The sequence below is a fragment of the Callithrix jacchus genome, chromosome 3 (assembly GCF_049354715.1).
Source record: "Callithrix jacchus isolate 240 chromosome 3, calJac240_pri, whole genome shotgun sequence".
NCBI classification, from domain to species: Eukaryota; Metazoa; Chordata; class Mammalia; order Primates; family Cebidae; genus Callithrix; species Callithrix jacchus.
The window spans coordinates 74,292,440-74,315,401 of NC_133504.1; the positions used below are offsets into that span (position 1 = coordinate 74,292,440).

The 22,962-nt window shown below is 40.3% G+C and overlaps 2 protein-coding genes across 3 annotated transcripts in view; both read right to left on the minus strand.

Annotated features, from left to right (window-relative positions):
- Window positions 1-5,986: 5,986 nt before the first annotated feature.
- On the minus strand, window positions 5,987-12,935 carry SPRY1 (sprouty RTK signaling antagonist 1). 2 transcript variants are annotated; one of them, XM_035292985.3, is made up of 3 exons: window positions 12,794-12,935; window positions 11,230-12,118; window positions 5,987-8,188 (listed from the first exon to the last, which is right to left on the minus strand). In XM_035292985.3, the coding sequence occupies exon 3, from the start codon at window positions 8,131-8,133 to the stop codon at window positions 7,174-7,176; it is 960 nt and encodes a 319-aa protein (XP_035148876.1). In that variant the 5' UTR covers window positions 8,134-8,188; window positions 11,230-12,118; window positions 12,794-12,935; the 3' UTR covers window positions 5,987-7,173. The 2 variants fall into 2 exon arrangements, with proteins under 2 accessions (XP_035148876.1, XP_035148877.1); XM_035292986.3 differs by lacking the exons at window positions 11,230-12,118; window positions 12,794-12,935 and adding an exon at window positions 9,924-11,003.
- The window catches only part of AFG2A (AAA ATPase AFG2A), a 406,233-nt gene continuing 396,082 nt past the window's right edge, over window positions 12,812-22,962 (minus strand). Inside the window, exon 17 of the transcript XR_013532907.1 lies at window positions 12,812-13,026. The gene's annotated coding sequence lies outside the window, so the exon portion shown is untranslated. The remainder of the gene's footprint in view (window positions 13,027-22,962) is intronic.

Below are 22,962 nucleotides of genomic sequence, written 5' to 3' on the forward strand. Positions count from 1 at the left end.
TGGCTCTATATCCTCTCTCTGCTCCCTAAATGCAGGTGTCAAGGTTTGTCCCTAGCCTGCTTTTAATTCCATTGTTTTCCTTTGAGGTCTATGCTGTGGACCTCCTATCACCTGCATGTGGATGATGGGCCATCACTAACCTATCCTAAACTCTAGACTTTTTTTCACGACTATCTGTTTATCCCAACAGAACTCATAACATTTCCCAACCCACATGCCCCAAACAAATCCCACTCATTTCTTTTAACAGAACTATCATTTTCCCACTTGCCTACATCCAAAACCTCAGTTATCACTTCTTGCCTCCAACTCAAAGCCACATATAAATAACCACAAAGTCCTATAGATTCCCCATGGACAATACGTCTCTCATTCACACCCCACCCCCTTTCCTTTCCTACTAATCTGCAAGCTGCATCAGAAGCATAATACCTATGGCTTTCTTTTTCTAAATTGTCCTTCCTATGTTAATCTCTGCTATTTTAATCTCCGGCAATTCCCCAATACATACCTATGATCTAACTCAGAGGCTTTGAGTAGCTGCAGAATCATCTGGGGTGCTTTTAAAACAAAGAAAAGCCAAGGCCCACTCTCACAGATTCTAATTTAACCAGCTTTGGGAGGGGTCTAGGCACAGGCTTTGTTCATTGCTGATGGTGGTGTCTTACTCTCAGCTGCTTTCAATGTGCAGCTAAGGCTGAGAATCACTGCTAGCCAAACTGGAACTGAGTTTTCTCAAACTTGCACCTTGTTTGCTTAGCTAGCTTTTTCTGGCTCCCTTCTCATGGCATTCATTTCTGTGTCATGGACTATCATTAATCCATTCTACTTTAACAAATGTGTTCAATTTTATAACACAATCTGAAACTTTGTTTAACTTCCACTCCCCTTAATTAACCTCTCTTTCCTTCCAGCCATTTACCACACGTACAAATGCAGCAGGCAATTTTTAATTTTTTTTTTTTTTTTTGAGACGTAGTTTCGCTCGTTACCCAGGCTGGAGTGCAATGGCGCGATCTCGGCTCACCGCAACCTCCTCCTCCTGGGTTCAGGCAATTCTCCTGCCTCAGCCTCCCGAGTAGCTGGGACTACAGGCATGTACCACTATGCCCAGCTAATTTTTTGTATTTTTAGTAGAGACGGGGTTTCACCATGTTGACCAGGATGGTCTCGATCTGTTGACCTCGTGATCCACCCGCCTCGGCCTCCCAAAGTGCTAGGATTACAGGCTTGAGCCACCGTGCCCGGCCTAATTTTTTTTAATTTTTTTTTTTGAGACGGAGTCTCACTCTCTCACCCAGGTTGGAGTACAATGGCACGCTCTCAGCTCATGCAACCTTCACCTCCCGGGTTCAAGCAGTTCTGCCTCAGCCTCCCAACTAGCTGGGATTATAGGTGTGCACCACCACACCTGGCTCATTTTTTTTTTTTTTTTTGTATTTTCAAGTACATGTTGAGTTTCACCATTTTGGTCAGGCTGGTCTCGAACCCCTAACCTCGTGATCCGCCCGCCTCAGCCTCCAAACTGCTGGGATTACAGGCGTGAGCCCCCGCGTCCAGCTAGTAATTTTTATATTTTTATTTTATTTTTGAGACAGAGCCTTGTTCTGTTGCCCAGGCTGGAGTGCTGTGGTGCCATCTCTGCTCACAGCAACCTCCACCTCCCGGGTTCAAAAGATTCTCTTGCCTCAGCCTCCTAAGTAGCTGGTATTCCATCATGCTAGGCTAATTTTTGTATTTTTAGTAGGAACAGGGTTGCACCATGTTGGTCAGGCTGGTCTCGAGCTCCTGACCTCTTGATCCACCTACCTCGGCCTCCCAAAGTGCAGGGATTACCAGCATGAGCCACCAAAACTGGCCCAGCAAGCAGTGTTTAATAAAATTTACTTCATTTTCACAAACAGATCATGACTTTAGCTAAGCAGCCTCTCTCTGAACCTGTACTTCTCATCTCCAAAATAAAAAGACTGGATTAGAAGACCTTTACGTTTCACTCTACTAGGAAGGAAATTATGATTCTATGATTATTTTATCACAAAAACTACAATTCTGATTTTATCAAATTATAATTTTGATTATTATTGTTTATAGACTAAGTAGCTTCCTGGACTAAATAAAGCATCATTGGTGATGATGCTTCTAGTATACTGTACCTAAATAATCCAGTTCAAAAAAGTTCTAGGTTCTCTGATAGTTTCTGCAATAGAATTATTGCCATATCTACTGTTTCTATCTGCAAGACATCCATCTCTTTAATAATGCACTGTAATCCTATTGCAGCCAGAAAAATGGTAAGTAGTACCATCACACAGGTTCTTAAATCTAGATGCTAAGTTATTGTTCCTTTTACAAACTGATTAATTTCTTCTGTTATTACCATATAAACCCAGCCAGAAGAAACACAAGCTCCACTTTCAAACTGCTAATTTTTATATTAACATGAAAAATAATCATGGCAATGAAGTCATTTACTACTTATTCCTGATAGCTAAGCATAAACAATATATGCAGAAAAAACATTTCATTTCCTAAATTATGGTAAAATATATTAATTATGAAGGAAAGGTTTTCTGGTAAAGAGGATGAAATAGTAAGGGCTAATTGCAGCAGAAAGGCACTGATTGAGTTGGCTGCTGAGAAATGAAGAGGCCAGGCGTAATCCCAGCACTTTGGGAGGCTAAGCAGGACAGCTTCAGCGCAGCCTGGGCAACATAAGGAGACAACCGACAAAAAAAAAAAAAAAAAAAAATGCTGGCCATGGTGGCGTTTGCTAGTGGTCCCAGTTACTTCACATGCTGAGGCAGAGGAGGATTGCTTGAGCCCAGGGAGGTTGAGGCTGCAGTGAGTCTTGATCATGCCAGTAAACAAATGAGAAATGAAGAAAATCCTGTGTCAGTCAGATGAACCAGTTCGGGCTCTACCCTAGCTAGAACATGAACAGTTTATCTTCTCAAGCCATGTCTTTGTTTGTACATCCTCAAAATGAAGACAGTGAACTACATAGTTTCAAAGTTGCCTGATAAAATCATTCAAAAAGTTTTTTGAAAATTAAGAATACTCCCCACCCCCAGAGATTCTTCTAATATAGGTCTGAGGATGACACACACTTCTGAATTTTTAAGTTTTAAACAAGATTATCTATATCTTTTCATATATGATTAACATTAAGATAAACTCTTGAGATATATTTTTAGTTCTAGAATTCTACTGTATACAGAGTAATGCCCCTAGGAGGTGTTCATTAATAGCAAAATGACTTGGTAATAATCGAGAGACTATTATAAGGATCAATAGCTGCCAGGTAAGTATACACATGGCTATTTTGGTTATAGCTAATCAGTGAAATAATGGAAAAAACAACCCTCCAACCATCAACTGGCTAATAGAAGGGCTTAAAGTTTGGTTTTCAACATATTTAAAATCACCAATGCTCTTGCAATAAAAAAGAAAATGTATAGGGGGAGTTTAGGAGTAGAACTGCTTTTACACACTTTTTCAGTTTGCTTTAATATTTCAATATATTTCAAAAAGGGATTTTTATATGAGATATATATGTATATATATAAAATCTGCTATGAAGTACATCACTTCATTAAAAAAAGAAAAGATTTAGGAAAAAGATAATTTTAAAACTTAAATCCTCTGTAAGTTAATCACCTGAGTCTGGTTCCATTATGAGTTTTAGGGTTAAAAACATAGTTTTTAACTTATTTCTTTTCACTTTAAAGACCACTGTTTTTTAGCTTTAATTTTTATTTCTTAGTAATAATTGAAATATTCTGTGGTTTGAATTTTGGAAACCATATAATTATAATCCTATACTTACAGATTCACTTTAGGCCTTTACATACAAAAGTCTACTTTTTCACATTTCATTTTTCTGCTAGGTTACATTTTATAAACTCTGTAAATAGGAAACTACTCAATTACAAAAATCCTATATTGGTTTATTCACTATTAAACCATCTAAATAAGGCTTCTTTGAAATGAAAAAATTGGCAGTCAGAAAATATACTGGAAAGGAACCACGTAACAAAAACCTCCATTCTGTCAAGCTGTACTAGTTGGGCAAGAGGGACAAATGTGCGGAATAAAAAGGTTAACCCATCTATTTGGCATGTTGTTTTTCATTCAGCAGCATTAAATAAGTGGCAGCAGCATTGTAAGAAATTTCAGCTGACGCTTTCAAAGCCTTAGCACTTTAAAATGAGGATCAGTATTGGGTTAGGACCCGTAAGCTCTTATGAAGAAACACTCATATTGCCTCTTCCTAGGTTTAAACTATCACAAAGGAGGAAATTTCGAATCAAAGTGTTCATGCTTTGCCACCTGACAAGTCTCTGCTAGAAATCTGAACCTCTAACTGATCGCTGCATGGACTTGCCATTATGCTTGAGTTTATACAGCCCTCGAAGCAGCAGACCACCATCTTAATATTTTTCATGTATTCTGTATATATATAGCCAGAAGTTAAAACTTCACAGCACACTTCATTCTCATAAAAGTTATAAATTTCTTTCAGTAAAAGCTACTGCTTCTTAGTCTGGTTATTACAGCTAAAGACATCTCTTACTCCAACTAATTATACTAAGGGTCTGAATAATACCAGAAAAAAACCCACACAGTATTTTGAAGAAGTCTCTGTTTATACACTTCATTAAGAAGCCACATCTCAATGAAATACTCTATAAATATGAAAGGACCAGTGATAACATCACATAACTTGAGTATGAGAGTTTTCCTCATCTCATATTTTTAAGTGCTACAGATTATGAAGTAGCCTCCAAAACACAACTATTCACTTTTAAAAATCCTCCTGCTTTCAGAGCATAAAGGAAATATTTGATGGATCAAATATCACATTGCCAACTAATAGGTTTAGCGACTTGATGGAAAAGCACTAAAACAAGTTTCTACCAATTATACCTTGTCTATATAAAACAAAGTCAAAGCCTATTTACAAAGAACAAATACGTACTCTTAAACTAACAGCCAAACCATCCATGAATAATGACCAAAACAAAAAGCTGGATAAGAGCTTTGATAACCTGGATTCAGATTATGTCAACATCTTATTCTCAATGCAAATAATTATTTTCAAATGGAGATAATGACTGACGTATAACTTAGTCATAGGGAGTTAGTGAGACTGAGGACTCACATGCATAAAATTTTATCAAATTAAAAAATGGTGCACTGAGGACTCAAATAACCAAATATTTATCACATCCAAAGATTCTAGATATGTAGTGGTTTCACCAGAATAAAAAATAAGATTTAAATTATTTATTTTTTTCTACATAAAATTTTAGGCCCTCAGATTTCTTATTGCACAGGACATGATGAGGTGTAATTTGGACAGGTCACATTAGACTTATAAAACAAATGAAAAGGCAGGGATAGAAATGTTCTTGAAATTTCTCTGATACTGTGAATTATTCCCTTGGTAACTTCTAGAATGCCTTATTAAAGTGACAGTACCAGAGATGCCTAGCATATCTACAGAACTAAGTTCATAAGTCTAGCTGATAAAACTTTTTATTACCTTGAAAGTTAAGATAAACATTGAAAAAAATTTTTACTGTAGATATGCCCCATTTCAAGAAACTATGATATACCCAAAACCTCATGCTTACAAAACAAAGTAGGGAGTGACATAATATTACAAAAAAAGTTACTGTATAAAATAACTCACTTGAGCATTTGTTAAAAGATAATTTGGATCACAGAATTTTGATTAAAGCACTTTCCAGGAAATATTAGGTTGGTGCAAAAGTAATTGCAGTTTTTGGCCATTTTTAATGGCAAAAACAGTTACTTTTGCACCAACCTAATATCTAGCTCATAATTTGGGCTCACCTGTGTCTAGATTAAATATCTATAGGGAAAGAAGTAAAATGGGTGTGTGTAAGAAGAAAAAGCCAAAGCAAATAAGCAAAAATCATCATAATAGTACAGGTTAATAAATGAAGAAATCAAGAGACAGTTTCATTAATTAATATATTTTCTGCATTATAGTTAGCATATGTACTTTCTTCGTGTCACCTTATTCTCCGTTAAGTATTGATATTTTGTTATATTCAGACATGAGTACATTTCAACAGTCTTTGCAATAAATATCATAAAATAATAGATTCGCATAATAAATATTCTTTACAATAAAAAAGTTTAACAGACTTTTGTCTTAAAAATAGTCAGAATTCAACTTTGTGATTTATACATAAAATATACAAAAAGCACCACAATTTGTGGTTAAGGCAATGAAAACACAGAAGAGATTAGAATTACTCAGCTATTAACTAACCAGGGGGCCAAAAGGACCGTTAAGGAGCCAGGATCACTTTAGGCAGCAGAGTTCTGTGACACCTATAGACTGATCAGCTATAAATACCAACTTGAGTTATCCAAGTGCCCTCAATGACAACAAAAAATTGCTGAGAAGCATGGGGTGTAGAAGGAAGAGTGAAGATGGGCAAGGTACAACCAATATATCTCCAATGTGAAGATTTACATTGTCAAGAGAATCTAAAATTACATAGAAAGAAAGAAAAAATACAGTTGGCATCTCCAGAGTAAGATAACGCCAAAACTGAGGGGAAAGAACCTTGAAATACAAGAAGGACAGACAGGGCAGTGGTTAAAGGAAAATTTTTATGTTATGGCAAAAAATATATCCCCCATGCTACTTAGGGGGCCAAAGCTAAAAGAGAGCCCTAACTGGAGACAGATTTAATACATAGCTTATTTAAGCAATTAAATGGTTGCTTTTTAAAAAACCAATTTCCCTGCTCCCAAGGTACCCTAATCACCACAGCTCTAAGTCACTGTAGTCTGGGTGTGGGTGTATATGTTCATGTATACAACTTTAGAAAGTTGCTTGCAGAAGAAAAAGACTACACAGAAGCCCACTGGCTCTCAATACCCTCTCAAGTGGATGGCAGAGGCTCTGGTCCTAAGTGGAAGCCAGGTGCAGCTTCCCAGTTCACTCTTATTGAAGATCATCCATGAGGGAAGAGAAAAATCCATGAGTCAGACCTTGGGAACAGGGGAAGAGAAGGTGGGAAACAGGGAAAAATTCTAAAGAAAAGAAAACCAGTATCTAATAGGATTTTTTTTTTTAACAGCCACAACTTGAAAGCTAGAAGTTCAGGAGGTACAACCCACCTCCAAAAATCATGATGGTTTACCCTGACCCCGGGAGGGGCAGCTCTCCAGCTTACAATAGACAGTGTTGGAGTTCTTACATCGGCACCCTGGGCGATGGATCCAGTCATAACACCCCCTGCACAGCTTCAGGCATCCTTTAGCAGGAGGATAACAGAGTAAGCAAGGTAAAAATAGAGATATGGCTCCCATACACAGGTATCTAGAGCAGCAGTGTGACTGTGAACAGGAGCAAGGATTATCCGAATAGGAATCCCCTTCGTCGTCATTGGAGCAGTGATAGAAGATGCCCTTGACTAAGCACATGCAGGTTCCATATTCCACCATGCTCTCAGCAGAGCAAAGGCACTGCCGGTTACAGGCCAGACAGGATGGCAGGGTCCTGGGAGCCGTGCATTCTCCACACTTGCACTTCCCACACTGTTCACAAATGAACTTGTGCTGTGTCAGGTCCTCTTTCAAGGAACCCTTCAAGTCATCCACAATCAGCTGCTTGGGCTGGGTCCGGATTGCCCTTTCAGACCTATGACCAGGGACTGGTCTTGTTGGTGGTGACCTTCCTAATAGTCCCTGTTCAGAAGATGCACTGCTGTTGCTCCCAGAGCTGGCTGCACTTCCAGTGCTGGTTGATCTGCTCAAAATGGGGCCCCTGGCATTATTTGGGAGTACTGCATGTCCCAGGTGGCTTGTGTGTCTTTGCTCGTAGTTATTATTCACATTAATTGGTATGATTTCATGAGTCCTTTCATGCTTTTCTTGTCTTGGTGCTATCCGAGGAGCAGGTCTTTTCACCACTGAAGGCCCTTCTGTATATTCATTGCTGCCTCTTATGGCCTTGATCTGGTCTAAGGACAAAATAGCAGCAGGCTGAATCTCTCTCTCATAGTCTAATCTCTGACGGCTATCCAAAGGAGGCTGCTGGATCACAACTAATGAACTGCCACTGCCATGTTGATTTTGGGGATCCATGTGTAGTGATCTCGAGTTCTGGCAATCAGTGGAAACCTGGCTTGCATCTGAAATCCTAAAAGAAAACCAAAGATGAAAAAAAAAACAGTGAAAATAAATGACAGAAAGCATTTTTTGGGGTGGGGGTGGGGGGAATCCTGTCAAGTCACAAATTGCCTAAACTGCCTAGTAATGACCTTCTTCATCAGTGGATTACATGATGCTGGGGTCCTGGCCAGAGTCCAATTCCAGGAGAGGCTGGGGAGCACATCATAGAGGAAGACTTTAAGCAAGAGACCTCATGCCATAAACATTACAAGGTTTTCCAACTTTTAAGAAGCAGAATCAAGAGGAAGTAATGCCTTCCTGTTTATGAATCTAGTAATTAAAATGGAGCATGCCTTCACAGGGAATACTGAGTATAAGCAGTAGAGTAACTCTCATCTAAAGAAAGCTCAGTTATCACTTCATAGGTGGTTTCCATAAAGGAAAATATCTATCTTTTAAGAAATTGAGAATGGCTTTGGTGCTACGGCCTTTTTGCTGTGTGCTGTCACAAGCATTAGATTAATGATGAAAAAAAATTAAGACTCTAAAATAAAATGAAATCTCAAAATAAGAGGTAATTTTCTATATAAATCAGAATTTTAAAGCTACCTTATATGACATGCAAAAAATAAATGTATCGGGTCTACAACGATTCTTGGTGTTTTGTAGCTACAAACACACACACAAGACTCAATGTATAGTCCTGTGAATGTTATAACAGTATTCACATTTGAAATCCTGAGAGGATTTTTTTTTAAGCTTAAGGGCTCACTCACAAAACAAGATAACTTTTATGCACAAATAAGTGTGAGGCCTTTAACGCAGTGTAGGGAAATCCTGGCTGTTTTAATTATCTGTATTTCCTCTCATTTAAAAATCTATTTACATGACAGACCTTGATTTTCAAAAGCACTGCCAACTCTGAATCAATGTGCTTCTTGTAATAAAATCAGCACACTACTATCCAGATAAAAATAAGCAGTTGTATTTCCATACTAATAGTAAATCATTTCTAATTTGTAATGTGTTCTTCGCAAACTACCAAAGATAAAAAAAGTTTCTGCTTTCAGTGGTGAACTAGAGTATTTTTCACACAAATTCCTACTAAAGTCTACAGAGTCCACCCAATTCAAGAATGAAAAGATATCCATTCTCCATTACCACCCTGAGACAAAAAAAAACATGGTTTAAGGAATAACACAGAAAGAAGTCCATTTTCTGTATTTCCTAAACCAACGTCTCTAAACTATGCCTTATATGTTAACTTCTTGGAGTTCCGCTTGTTTTCACAACTCAACTCTCCAAGTTTCTCTAGTTTATTCTACCTTCTCTGTGCATGAGCAGTAACACTCTAATAACCTGCGGGGATTTCGTCTCTGAGTCCTTAACACCGAACCCTGACTCTAGCACAATTATTCCTCCTCTTCAAGAACTTCTTAACTCAGTGCTTTGAAAGCAAAAGGTACCTAAAAGTACTAAGCCAGATTCCACACGAAACGCAAAACGGTAGAGGATTTGAATAGTGTAACCCAAAACGCCAGGCACAACTTTAATTTGCATTTCCAATGATAGTTGTAACGAACTTCATACTGCTGGGAAATGAAGCCGCCAGACAAAAAAATTAAAAGCAAAGAAAATCCGCCACCTCCGAGCTGAAGAAAAGCCCATTTTCAAGCAGTGACAGTCTTGGACCAACCCCCGACACGCTCACACGCGCTCTGCACACTGCCTTCCCCAAGAAAACGCGAATGTAAGTAGAGTACCTTTTCGAACAATCCCATCACATCCTAATGATCACCGTGGATTTCCAACACACTTTTTGCGTGGCCCACCAAGGTTTGCTGACAAATCATTTAGAGCCTTCAGCGTCCACGCGGGCGCCCAAAGCAAGCCCACGGTCTGGATCATCCTAAGCAAGGATGTGTCTATACTTTAAAGGAAAAGCCGGGTTCACCTAGGGCCAGGGAGAAAGAACCCAGCGCAGGGATGGCCACATTGTAAGCTACGACGGTGGAGCTGCGCCCTCTGCAATCCGCACTGAATAAATAGTTGACGGAGAGGAAGGAAAGGGAAAAAGTTATGAATGAAAACAAGTTCTCTCTCCCTCTCTCCGGCAAGAGGAGGGGAGGAGGCTGAGATTAGCACAAACTCAGGAGGGCGGACTTCCCCACTTTTTTTTTTTTTTTTTTTTTTAGACGTAGTCTCACTTTGTCTCCCAGGCTGGAGTGCAGTGGCGCGATCTCGGCACACTACACCCTCTGCCTCCCGAGTTCAAGCGATTCTCCTGCCTCAGTCTGCCGAGTAGCTGGGAATACAGGCGCGCGCACCACGCCCGGCTAATTTTTATATTTTTGGTAGAGACGGGGTTTAGTCAAGTTGACCAGGCTGGTCTCGAACTCCTGACCTCAGGTGATCCGCCTCGGCCTCCCAAAATGATGGGATTACAGGCGTGAGACACCGCTCCCGGTCGACTTCCCCATTTTTAAAGTGGCAGTGCCCTCTCCCTCGCCTTTACACTGAGCTCAAAAGAAGAAGAAAGTTGCGGCTGGCTTTGGGACAGGCTAATCTATCGAGGGGTGACCGGTGAATTCCGGGGAATAGCTTCCCTACACACACACACACACACACACACACACACACACAGCCTTTGCCAGTCCCATGCCTGAAGCACACTTCAACACAGAGGGCCCCCGGGGACACCCCAAGAGCCGCCTGGAATCCCTCTCGGGGGTGAAGGGCTCTCGGAGAGGACAATCCAGGCCACCGTGCCGCCGCTCAGGGTAACCGGGGTTCGGGGAGACCCTGTCTCGCTACACTCCGCCGCCGCGGACCGTCCCCCACCCAGCCACCCAACCTCGAGCGCTCCAGAAGCCTCGGCTCCCGGGGTGGGGGGGGGGGGCGGGTGGGGCCGCGCCGCGCAGGGTCGTCCCTCCTCTTTCCTCCTGTCCCCTCCCCTCCCGGAGTCCGGGCCAGGGCAGCCGCGCAGCCGAGTCCGCACCTGCCGCGCCGAGCAAGCCCCGCCTGCGCGCCTCCCGCCCCGCGGGCCGAGCGCGGCCGCCGCACACTCACCTAGGCCGAAGCGGTGGCTGGGGGCCAAGCCGTGCGACCCGGCCCAGGTCCCGGTGCGCGCGGCGGCGTACACGCGCCGCATCAACCGAGGCGGGGAGGGCGAGGCGGCATCGCCGGAGCTGCTGCGCCTCGGCCCGCGGCCTCCCCCGCCCCTGCCGCCACCGGGCAGGAGCGCTCCTCGCGGCCCCCTTCCGGCTGCGGAGGGCAGTTCTCCCGCGGCTCCGCGCGGCCCCGGCCGGACCTCTCAAGGCTGGCGCTCGCCGGGCGGCTCAGTAACATCCACCTCACGAGGTCTTCCGCAGTCCCTTTCTAAGAACCAGTTTTTACAAATCCTTTCGGGAAGGCTCTTCGAGTCTCAGAAAAACGAGCAGGGGAGTGGCGGAGAGTCGAGTGCGTGACGGGCTAGCTGACGGCACGGTGTGCTCAGAGTACGTCTCCGGTTCTGGTCGCTCCTCTCAGGGAACGAAGGAAGGGATGGCGGCTTCCTGACGAACGAAAAATCCACGTCACGGGCGTTCGAGACTCCGCGGCGTCCGGGTCAGGGCTCGAACCGTAGTCGACGGGCGGGTCACGGAGCCGCGCAAGCCCCGCGCGAGACCCTGGAGCACGCGCCTGCCAGGCAGAGGCCGCCGCGGCCGGGTAGGGGGAGGGGAATCTTTTTACCCGTGTTTTTAGGGGGGAGGGGTTAAGGGAGCGAGGTTTGGGGATCCTTCTCGGAGACAGGCGGGCGTCGTCCCGTTCCCCGCTCAGGCCCAGGCGCTTTGCCGATCTCACACGTAGGGCAAGTGGGGGCACAGCGTCCCCGGAAACTCCGGTCCTGGCAGGTCAGCCTCTCCGGGGCAGCGCTCACACCCAGTCCTCCGAGCCTGCAGTTCCACGTCCGAAATGCCTGCGACAGAGGATTAGACATAGAAGCTCGTGAATGTCCCTTTCTTCGAAGGGCTAGGACGCGGGGCGGGCCGCTGGCCAGCTCGCCCGCAGCCCGTTGCCATGTGCTCCCTGTTGCTGCTCCCAGTGATTGACAGGCCGGCGCACAGTCGGCGTGTCAGCCGCGAACCAAAGTAACATGCAGTCCTGCACGTTTTTGCCGAGGTGCTTTTGCCCCCTGGAATGCCTAGAAGTTCAAACAACGTTCAAGCAACGCCTCTGCGCGTTAGCAATCAATACACAGAGACGGGAAATTCAGGTTTTAAACCAATGCTTCTTTCGGGATTAGGTCACCAACAATGCCTAAACAAACACGCATTTGGTCCACACACCAAGTGCCAGCCCCTCTTCGTATAAAGGCATTAACGGCCCTGTGTTTCACACATTCGATCGTTTCAGACTTTCAACTTGCTACTGTTCGGTTAAGGAAAGGAAGGTGAAAGGGATCCTTTTTCTATTAGCGGTAGCATTTACTTTAAGAGCATTACTTTTAGCATGGGAATGCAACCGGTGTTCTGAAATGCAATGAATAATCTTAGCTCGAACGCGAGTTCAAAGCAATGTTCAGTTCCTTGCAGAAGTCAACATTTCTCACCTTATCTTTCCTAAAATGTCTACGGAAGGAAACGGTACTTACCTAATGCAAAGATTGGAAATTGCTTTTCAGGCACATTTACAGCGACTGTAGTTGTTCCTTATCCAGGGTAGGGAACTCTGCCTGCTGCTATCACTCTGCAAACCACTGCGTGCTTTACAGAGCGATCTCACTCCGGCTCCGCAGAATTTCAGCTCCTTGCCTCCACCTCCACCTCCACTCCGGGACACGCCTCCGGTGATATCATGTGTCAATCTCTCGGGCTGCCCGAAAACCTGGAACAGGATTTCCTTAAATTCGTTTCCTCTTTCGTTTATGTGTATCAACTTGGAAACGTTGCCCTTCAGACTCGTGTAATAAACATCCTCTTAAAACTTCGGGAGTGCCTCTACAAATTCTGCAAATGCAGTTTGTCATAGAGGAATACATTCGGATTTAGTTAGCAATCTTTAATTGTCGATCTCAATTAAAAGGATTTTTGAACTCTTTAAGTTGAATTAGAAAAGAATTGTTAGGAATAAAAGAAGAAAAAAGTTGTATGCCAAGCCATCACTTCTGAACAACTAGAGGGAAAATGTACATTGACACAAAAAGATGATTATATAATATTACAGTTCCTATATACAACACAGTTCAGAATATGTGAAATCTAAAGTTCAAAAGGTGGCATGTCTTGCTGCAAATGTAATATGAGGATATGTAATAATGGGGACATTTTCTGTTTTGGGTTTTTAAAAAAATAATTGCTATACCTGGCTTGTTATATGATTTCCCACAAATCAAGCACATGGAGAAGAAACCAAATTCTTTCCATTATGTAATATAGTTGTATAATTTTGCAAAAATACCAACCTGTATATTTTTAATTAGCTAAAAGTCAATTATAATAGAAAACATTTATCAAGAAGTTTTATAATTCTTAGTAATATCTGATGTGACTGGGAAAAAAACACTAAGTAGGAAACTTGCTTTCTTACAAACTACGGGATTTTAGACATTTGCTATCAAAATTGTGCCTTTCATACTGCAATGAGAATAACTATATGTGGAATTTAAGGTTCCATAGAAACTTTTAAAAGCCACCTAAAAACCAAACTTATAGTTAGTGGAAAGGAAATATTTTTTCGGGTACTGTGTATCAGGAGTAGCTTAAAGTCTGGCAAAACAAAGCAACAAAAACAAAACTCCAGAATCTAAGTCATACTTGAACATGAGTATCGAAATTTTTAGTTCAAAGCATTTTTAGTCTCCTTATTTACAATAGCAAGCACTTCTGTTGAAACTTGTAAATATATACATACATTACACACACACACACACTTCCACATACACACGGGATTTTCAAATGTCTGAGCACATTCAAAAATTAAAGTTGTGTTTGGAATTCCACTAAAGAACACAGGGCATTGTTAAGGACATCAATAACAATAAAAAAGCATCACTAGAAAATTGCATAGAATAAGAAGCCAAAAAGCTTGATATTCACATAAAGCTACATATTCACTCTTAATATTATGAATGGTATTAAAATAGGCTATTTAAAAGCATAAAATTGATTGTATTGTATGTTCTTTTTTTAACTAGATCTCATTAGATTTTGGGATGTAATGAAATTTTACCAGTGATGGATATGTTTCTTGTGACTGTATTTGGAATAGACAAATCAAACACAGAATGTCATATCAGAGTATCTTACTTGGTTCTTCAAAACTGACTTCTTAGCTACTACCACAATTGTGGGCTGAGAGGTCAGTTCACCAATATGATAAAACCAGGAGAGGGAGCACTGAACATTCTACCTTCATAAATCCTACAAAATATATTTGAAAGATTTCTGTTGCAAATACACTCTAATCTATTTTAACTAGAGATGTATTACAATAAGTTTCATGAGATTAAGTATTTAAAAATTATAATAATAAATAAAATCCATGAGATTTTTATCTAAAACACCATTATCTGGGTCATGTTGTATTAAGAAATTAAATATGCTATAGAGAGTTGATCAATGACCCTTCACATCATTTAGCACTAAAATGCATTAATATATTTTTCTCTAAATATTACATTACAAATAAATGTAAGTATAGCCTTGTCACCTTAAATCTAAAAGACATTGAATGAAACCTTCTTCTCCTGATTGCCTACAACTATAAGAGTGTAGAAATTCTAAATTTTTAGCTTAAAGTATACACTGTTTTTTACTTAGTAAGTTTAATTACATTGTAACTTGACTAAAAATGGATAACTGGAGTATGATATTTTTCCAAAAAGGAAAAATAATGCAAAAATAAAAAATAATCTTATAATAATTTTTAGTTCATTAAGATATGTCTAAATAAGGAATGGAAAGTGAGCCCTGACTTGTTCTTAATTTTCATGTAAAAACAAGATTATCCATCTCTTGTGTTAATTTGATTTTTGAAAAAGAATAAAGTGAAATGAAAAAAAATCCAGTAACTTGTCTCAACTTTTAGTGGTTAAAAGAAAATTTCAGCTATGGCTCAAGCCTGTAATCCCAGAATGTTGGGAGGCCAAGGCTAGCAGATTACCTGAGGTCAGGAGACCAGCCTGGCCAACATGGCAAAACCTGGTCTCTACTAAAAGTACAAAAAAATGAGCCAGGCATGGTGGTGTGTGCCTGTAATCCCAGCTACTCAGGAGGCTGAGGCAAGTGAATCGCTTGAACCCGGGAGGCAGAGGCTGCAGTGAGCGGAGATCACACCCCTGCATTCCAGCCTGGGCAACATAGCTGGACTCCATCTCAAAAAAAAAAAAATTAATGCAGTTATAGGAGGCTTAACTTATTCATGTATCTACTTTATTTGCCAAAATAAAAATAGCATAATCATGTGTTCCAAGCTTTTGAAAAATAATACCTTATTAATTCTCCTAATGTTTCTGTGAAGTCATGATAAATAAATGTATTACAATCTTTTATCTTGTTGAGACACAAACACACAAAGTAATCACAGACATTGATGAGTTAGCCTATAACCATCTAATAAATCAATGAAGACCGGTAATGGAAACTAAGTTCTCTGTACTTTCCTTTTAGGGCAATAGTCACAATATTACTATACTTCCCAAGAAAAGCTGGCAAGGATAGGCCATTTCATTTTCAGTTTCCTTTTGTAAACAATCTTTTGTAGTTGACAGAAATAGACCAACCTATTCTGTAAATTTTCCATAAACATTCTCTTCATTTTCATAAGTGTAATTCTCATCCTTCTGCCCTATTTGAAATATGAATGTTCCGTATTGGTTTCTGGAAATGGGCAAATCAAGCAATGTATTGAGTAAGTTACACTGAATGATTTGTAGTTTTTGTCAGCTCTGTAATTTAATCATCTGTGTACTTTGTCACAGGTAATTCTATTTATCTGCAAGCGGTCAGAAAAGAAAAAAAAATGTACATGGAAGTGTTCTGCATTGGTGCCCTTTATTTCTTAAGTGCCCTATTCCTTTGGAGAGAATAAAAGTGACAAGAGTTCAGAAAAACTGCATCCCTACTATATATCAAAGATTTTACTAATTAAACCCACATGGTAAGATTGTATAAGGAAACATTTTTGCCCTAGTACAAAACAGTCCTAATTCTTATCTAGCTAATTGCAAAATAAATCCTGTCTTCTTTCCTCTTCCAGTGATGTCAGATGTTCCCCTCTAAGCCTTGACTTGTTCTTTATTTACTTGAGAAAACAAGATTAGCCATCTCTTCCGCTGATTTGTATTTTGAAACAAGAAGTGGAATGGCCCTTATAATGAACACCTGGTATCATCTTTGATTCTGGTTAACAGAAGTTATCAATCTCTCATTCCCACAACCACTTACTGCTATCTTAATCTTCAGAGACAAGCAGTTAAGAACCTAAGTTAATTTAAATCTGAAACTGTCCCCCAAAGACAGGACCGTAAGAAAATAAAAGTATGTTTCATTAACACACACACACATAAAACAAAAAAGCATCTCTTATGACTTGCTTACTATAATCTTTATTTCCTATTGAAATAACGTATGTCAAAGGCTACAGTTTATCCTTTATTTTAGGGGAACAAAGTAGAATATTTATTTGATAAAACAACAATAGCCATGCCCTTTAAGAACAGAGAATGACTAATATGGAAAAAAGAAGGCTGGATGCAGTGGCTGACACTTGTAATCCCAGCACTTTGGGAGGCTGTGGTGGGCAAATCACCTGAGGTCAGGAGCATGAGACCAGGCTGGCCAACCTGGCAAAACCCTGTGTCTACTAAAATTACAAAAATGAGCCAGGTGTGGTGGTGGGCACCGGTAATCCCAGCTGCTCAGGAGGCTGAGACAGGAGAATTGTTTGAACCTGGAAGGCAGAGGTTGCAGTGAGCAGAGACTGCACCACTGCACTCCAACCTGGGCGACAGAGTAAGACTCCAGCTCAAAAAAAAAAAACTTCTCAAAAGAGGTTTTAAAAAATATGTTTATACTTAGCGTTTCCCTTGATTTGTAATTTTCTTGGCACAGTTCAAATAACTCCATTTATATAAACATTTCAAGTGGTCTATAATAATTGATAGGATACATGTATTGAAGACCTGAGTTCTGACTATATTATCCTTGTATATCATGGTCTATAACTTTAGCTTATATGTCATATTTAATTATAATGCCCCTATGTCCAATATTATAACTAGGAAAATAGCATGGTATTGTGAAAAGAGTACCAGAGGTAGGATCAGATGACATGAAGTTCCAACTTTGCCACCTTCTAGCTAGGTAACCTTCACTTAATTGCCCTGAACCTGCTTTCTCATCAATAACCTGAAGTTAATAAAAATACTTAGTCTTCCCAAATCCTAGTGCTACTGAATGACTCATTTATATGCAAGGGCTTTGTAAACTTCAAAGTTCTGTACAAATTATTAGTTATAATTACTTCAGACATACTGTATGATGAGGAAATGTTTAAGGTCCTCTTTTTCTAGGTCTTTCACCCCAAAAATGATTTTATTTGCCTTTTAACTGTTTAGAGGCAATTCCGTTTTGCTTTTGTTTTTCTGAGCCTGAGAACTCTAATTTAAATAATAGTATTGCTGTATGTGTGCATGTGTGTGCTTGAGGGGGAGGGATTTTGGAGCAGCTGTCTGCTAATAATTTTAGATTACAACACCTGCTGAGCCCTGCTCACCTTATCATTTATCTGAAATTTTCAATCATTAACATTGTACTTCTAGTTAAGATAAAGATCATTATACATATTAAAAATTCCTTCTATAAAATTTGTAAACTCTTTGTGATCATTGAGTAAAAAAGGAAATGCATATTTTAAAAAGTGATTGAGTAATATGTATAAAAGTTGAAAAATAGAAAAGTAAAAAACAGATAATCCTTCTATATATTTTCCAAAGGTATATTCACTGCTGCCTCTTTTGGTAATCTTTTAGAATGTTAATTTTGATGCTTCATAAATATGTCAAGTTTAGTAGCAATACAGTGTCTATCAGTTATCAATGTATATATGAATCAATGCTCTTGTACTAACTTTAAAAATTGATAGCACAGATACATTTCATATTTCATATAGCCAGTGCATTTAACTTAACCAAAAAAAAAAACCTGTAAAGCGCCACCTATTGTTAGAAACAAATCATTTCAAATTTCAATCAAAACAAAATGTACTTGAGTGTAGGAACTGGGTTTCACATTGATCACCGCTTTACAGTCTTTTCTCTTCTCTCTCTCTCTCTTTTTTTTTTTTTTTTTTGCAATACTGCCATATGATTTAGATGTTAGCTTTTAATAAAATTGCAAAAATCATTATACACATTGGATTCTTTTTGAGGAATCTAACGACATAAAAAGGCTGTATCTGTCTATAGGAAGTTACAACATTGATAGAGAAGATAAAGTAGTGGGTACATTGAATTTTAACTAATATATAAGAATTAATATATCAATAAAGGTGTTTGGTCAATTGACGTAGTTACTTAGAAAAGGTACTTATTCCAATAATGCTACAATTATACAAATCTTTCTTTATATTCCTATTGTATAAATGTATGTATATTGTGTAATTGTAAATATATATTTACAATATGAGTCCTTGTAAACATTCCTTGTATTGTTAATGCCATCTGGGTTTACATCACATTCTTTGAAATATCTCAATATTGTATATCAATATTGTATATGGGATATTGTATATATAGTAAATAATCTCAATATTGGAAAATGTCTCCCTTTTCAAGATGGATTTGGGCTTTGCTAACACATAAATCAATAGGAGCCATGTGTATGGAGTAAGATGAGTGCTCAGGCTGAGTTAAAGTCTGGGAAGAAAAAGTAAGTATCAATTTACATTTTTACGTATATTAAGTAAGACAACCAGCCTCCTAGTGGAAGACACAAAAGAAAGAGGACAATGAGTGACAGGGAAAGTTTAACAGCTGAGAATAACAGGAATGTCTTCTACTTTGGCTTGTTTCTTTTGCTGGCCATGTTACTTTCACAAATCTCTTTCCCTCCTGAATCACAAATGGGCACCTGTGAAGTGGATACACTTCAAACTCAAACTTAATTCAGTTTTGTTATTCATACTTTCAATAATTTCTCCATTTGTTTAATAAATATTTACTAGGCACCTACATCACGCCAAGTAGGATGAACAAGACGTTACAAACAAGACAGACAAAGCCCCTGTCCTCATTCCTTACAAGAGTTCACATGTAGGAGGAAGAAAGACGCAATAAACAAATAAATATTTTGTGACAATAATGGTAAGTACTGCCATGAGAAAATGAAGTTTGGCTGGAGTGACAGGGATTGAGAGGTAATGACTGCTTTAGCAAGGGTGGCCAAGAAGGGTCTCTCTGAGGAAGTAAAATTTGGGCAAAGCCATGATGAGGTTAGGGAGTGAGCCACAACTGGGGAAGGAGAAACAGCCAGTGCAGAGGCCCTGGGAAAATCCCATGGAGCTAGGGAGAGGAAATGAGGTAAAGAGGAGGTCAGAAAGGAAGGCTACAGCTATGTCGTTTAAAGCCTTGTAGCTCATAATAAAGACTCCAGATTTTTTTCTAAAGTCATAAGACGTTTTGCAGCTGATGTTTATCCGTTCAAAATGTTTAAAGATCTGCTATGGGCTGGGTGTGGTGACTCACACCTGAAATCCCAGCACTTTGGGAAACTGAGGCTGGCAGATCACCTGTCAGGAGTTCAAGACCAGCCTGACCAACATGGCGAAGCCCCGTCTCAGTGTAAATACAAAAATTAGCTGAGCATGGTGGTGGGTGCCTGTAATCCCAACTACTTGGGAGGCTGAGGCAGGAGAATTGCTTGAACCTAGGAAGCAGAGGTTGCAGTGAGCAGAGATCACACGACTGCACTCCAGAGTGACAGAGTAAGACTCCATCTCAAAAAAAAAAAAAAAAAAGATCTGCTGTGAAAGATATGCTATGTTAAATGTTAAAAGGGTGCTGTAGGGAGAATTAAAAGCAAAGGGAAAGGCTGGGTGCAGTGGCTCAAGCCTATAATCCCAGCACTTTGGGAGGCCAAGGGGGGGCAGATCACGAGGTCAGAAATTTGAGACCAGCCTGACCAACCCAAAAAAAAAGCAAAGGGAAATATTTACGTTAACACATAGCAGAAATGATATATTGCTATAAAATATAAAGTATTAATCGTTATAGCAAGAAGAACTTGAACCTTATCCTAAAATAGGATTCATAGAAGAGGAAAGGAAAAAGCCTACCCTTAGTGCATGACACAAGGAAACACCAGAAGGTGCGAATAGGTGATAGGCACATCATGACTGTGGTCAGTTTACAAGGCTGGCACGAGTGGAAGGGAAGATTTTTTTGTCAAAACTGGATAAGTAAGCTAAGGACAAATTACAGAGGGACCTTAATGCCAATATGAGGATTTGGGCTTGATCCAATTTGGGACAATAAAATTTTAGTGCAATGAGTTAACCTTATAAAAGGGTCTCTTCTCAGAAGATTCATCCGATCATGCAGATTGCAGCAAAGAGAGGCTGGTGTTAGGGAGCTGGCTTAGAGATGAGGATAGTAATTCAAGTGGGTGGCAGGGAGAACTTGGAGCAGGGCGATGTTGGCAAGTGGAAAGGGAGGGAAAGGGCCAGATCTAAGGTAAGTGTGAATATTCACTCCATGCCCCTTCATCAAATGATGAAGTGACAATAGATTGAAGTCTTGCCTATAAGGTTTTAACAGATCCTTAAAAAAATGGTAAAATAGGCCGGGCCCGGTGGCTCAAGCCTGTAATCCCAGCACTTTGGGAGGCCGAGGCGGGTGGATCACCAGGTCAACAGATCGAGACCATCCTGGTCAACATGGTGAAACCCCGTCTCTACTAAAAATACAAAAAATTAGCTGGGCACGGTGGTGCGTGCCTGTAATCCCAGCTACTCAGGAGGCTGAGGCAGGAGAATTGCCTGAACCCAGGAGGCGGAGGTTGCGGTGAGCCGAGATTGCGCCATTGCACTCCAGCCTGGCTAACAAGAGTGAAACTCTGTCTCAAAAAAAAAAAAAAAAAAAAAAAAAGGTAAAATATACCTAAAGAAGCTTAGTTCAGGAAGAAACCAGTCACATAAGGAAGTTAAACATATAAAGCAGGGGTCTCCAACCCCTGGGCCACTGACCTGTACTGGTGGGACTGGTCTGCACAGCAGGAGGTGAGCGATGAGTGAACATGAAGCTTGATCTGTATTTATAGCCACTCCCCATCACTCACATAACCGCCTGAGTTCCACCTCCTGTCAGATCAGCTGTGGCATTAGATTCTCATAGCAGTGCAAACCCTATTGTGAACTGCACATGAGAGGGATCAAGGCTTCCCGCTCCTTATGAGAATCTAATGCCTGATGACCTGTCACTGTCTCCCATCAGCCCCAGATGGAACCATCTAGTTGCAGGAAAACAAGCTCAGGGCTCCCACTGATTTTACATTATGGTGAGTTGTGTCATTATATGTTACAATGTAATAATAATAGCAATACGGTGCACAATAAAAGTAAGTGTGGTGCGCTTGAATCATTCCCAAACCATCCCCCTTGACCCCAGTCCATGGAAAAATTGTCTTCCACAAAATCAGTCCCTGATGCCCAAAATTTGAGGATCAGAATTTTCTCAATTATATGCATCTTTAGAGTAAAAGAAGGAATTCATCAGAAAAGTTAAAGCCATTGTTAGTCTCTTCCATTCACTTCTGTTCCATTTTGAAAGAAGAGGAGAAAAAATGCATTTTCAGGGAGAAAAGTGTGCATAAGAGATTACTTTTTTTTTTTTTTTGAGAAGGAATCTCGCTCTATTGCCCAGGCTGGAGTACAGTGGCACAATCTTGGCTCCCTGGAACCTCCACCACCCAGGTTCATGCTATTCTCCTGCCTCAGCCTCCTGAGTAGCTGGGATTATAGGCACCCACCAGCATGCCCAGCTAATTTTTGTATTTTTAGTAGAGACAGGGTTTCACCATGTGGACAGGCTGGTCCAGAACTCCTGACCTTGTGATCTGCCTGCCTCAGCCTCCCAAAGTGCTGAGATTACAGGTGCAAGCCACCGTGCCCTGCCCTAAGAGACCACTAATATTTTATAGTTATGTCTCGCCAACTCAAGGAATGGAATGTTGATTATATTTTGCTGTGACAGCACAGAGATATCAAGCAGTATTTACGTTCCATTAAAGCCTTAATCAATTAGATCATCGAAATGATTGCTGAAAAATTCCCCAAGCCAAGAGAAGGTATAGATAGTAGAAAACCTTAATCCATGAAAAATATCAAATACTACATTTATTGAAAATTGAGATCAAATATTTATAATAGCAAGTAAGGTAAGGATGCTATCATAATTTGAAAGAAATATTTAAAACTTTACAATACATTGTCTAACTCTATGGGGTAAGTCAGTCATGGAATTCTCTCGCTTGCAAGATCATTTGGTTCATATATCTATCAGTCTAACAACCCTGTATTAGTACTAGGTGTGGTACTGGGCTAAGTATTAGGAATACAAAGATGAAAACAAATTCGTGGGCAAGCTCTAGGCAGTCACGTTCTTGCCTTCATAACTGCCTCCACGGTTGATTGGAATAGGGGTGGGCTCATGTTCAAGATCTAAAGACACAATCCATAGCCTCAGCCTGGCCTTAAGATATCTTGCTCTCTCTCTTTCTCTCTCTCTCTCTCTCTCTCTCTCTCTCTCTCTCTCTCTCTCTCTCT

Excerpts from the sequence above, each read along its gene's own strand:
- SPRY1 (XM_035292985.3), bottom strand. The coding sequence starts at position 8,133 with ATGGATCCCCAAAATCAACATGGCAGTGGCAGTTCATTAGTTGTGATC.